This window comes from Meleagris gallopavo, chromosome 7 (genome assembly GCF_000146605.3).
Source record: "Meleagris gallopavo isolate NT-WF06-2002-E0010 breed Aviagen turkey brand Nicholas breeding stock chromosome 7, Turkey_5.1, whole genome shotgun sequence".
Lineage (NCBI taxonomy): Eukaryota > Metazoa > Chordata > Aves > Galliformes > Phasianidae > Meleagris > Meleagris gallopavo.
The window spans coordinates 28,324,863-28,326,472 of NC_015017.2; the positions used below are offsets into that span (position 1 = coordinate 28,324,863).

Genomic DNA, 1,610 nt, shown 5'->3' on the forward strand with positions numbered 1-1,610 from the left:
ATTGGAGCACGGGCCTTATAGGGAGCGGCTGGGGGAGCTGGAGTGTTCAGCCTGGAGAAGAGGCGGCTCAGGCGTGACCTTATTGCCCTCTGTGATGATCTGAAGAGTGGTTGTGCTGAGATGGTGGTCGGCCTCTTCAATAGTAACAGCAATAGGACTAGAGGGAATGGCCTCAAGCTGTGCCGGGGAGGCTCAGGTCGGATGTTAGGAAGTACTCTTCTCTGAGAGAGTGCTCAGGCACCGGAATGGCTGCCCAGGGGGGTGGTGGAGTTTCCAACCCTAGAGGTGTTCAAGAAGCATTCAGGTGTTGTACTAAGGGACATGGTTTAGCAGGAAATGTTGGTGATAGGTGGATGGCTGGACAAGATGATCTTGAGGTTTTTTCCACCCTTCAGCATTCGGCCGACTGCATTATTGAACCAGGCTTGGACTTGGCAATTGTTTCCAGTCTTTTTCAGCTACTGTATGCTGTAAGGTGTTTTGGCTTCCCATTTTATTAGTCATTGTTTCCACTTTCTTTGACAAAACCATGGAGAGAATGATTCAATCTGATAGTGAACATCTTTATTCTTCTTGTCAAACTTGGCTGCAGACACAGTGCTGCGCATTATTCCACTCTTTCTGCGTTTTGATGGGAAGCTGCTAGATAGTGTTATGCCAGACAAATTTCTCTTAGTTTCTTTTGTAACAGATTACCAATTTTAAGTTCATTGAAGAGATGGATAAAATTGTGAAGTCTGAATATTTCCTACCTTCCAACTTTCCTAGTTTGCTAAGGCTCAAGATGCAGTGCAGGTTTTTGCAATCGTATCCAAGAATTTCAGAAGCCTCAGTAGTTCTTATGAGCACACCGCTTCTGCCACAAGAGGTAGCAATGTCTGCGTCTTAACTCAGGTTCAGCCAGCTAAGCCAGCTTCTGGAGACAGCTTATGGCATATGAGAACAGATATTTAGTCTGCAGAAAAATTGTTGAAATAGTTTCAAAGAAAAATAATAGATTAATTTCTGAAATCATCGTTTGCTATTTCACAGAGGACTCTAGAAGTTATAGAGATAGAAAGGTGTAACAGTTGCTAAGTGGTTCCTTTTCCTCCCTACCTTCTCAGTGTTCATAGCTGTAGTCGATTAGACCAAGACATAAAACAAGGGATGCAGGAAAGTATATTTTTATTAAGCACATTTATGTAATCAGCATTTGCTGCTTTTATTGATGCTTTCATGCTGTATTTTTAAATAGGGTTACTTCAGAACTAATCCATTCCTCCATGAACCGGGTACTGTTGGGAAACTGGATACATCATTTCACGTCCCTGTGTGAAAAGGGATGGTGTTTCTGAAGTTAACTTCATTTACTTCAGAAATTACTTTTATGTAAAGGAATAATTGGAGTTCTTCTGAAGCTGTTATAAAGGATTTGTATTTATATTGTAGCCATCGTTCCAATTGTAAAACATAGGATAAATATATACTGAAATAGAACAGTCACTAAAGTGAGTAATGACTTTAAACTTTAATTCAACCTACTTTTGCTGCTCATAACTTTTTGAAATTCCTTCTAGCTTAAATCTTCCATATTTGGTATGGTGGTTGTTGGTTGTTGTTTTTTTTTT

General features: G+C 40.5%; 1 protein-coding gene across 1 annotated transcript in view; it reads left to right on the forward strand.

The window, feature by feature from the left end:
* Nucleotides 1–353: 353 nt before the first annotated feature.
* Nucleotides 354–1,610, forward strand: part of LOC116216846 — a 4,146-nt gene continuing 2,889 nt past the window's right edge. Inside the window, exon 1 of the mRNA XM_031554312.1 lies at nt 354–470. Coding sequence (XP_031410172.1) covers nt 354–470 — 117 coding nt within the window. The remainder of the gene's footprint in view (nt 471–1,610) is intronic.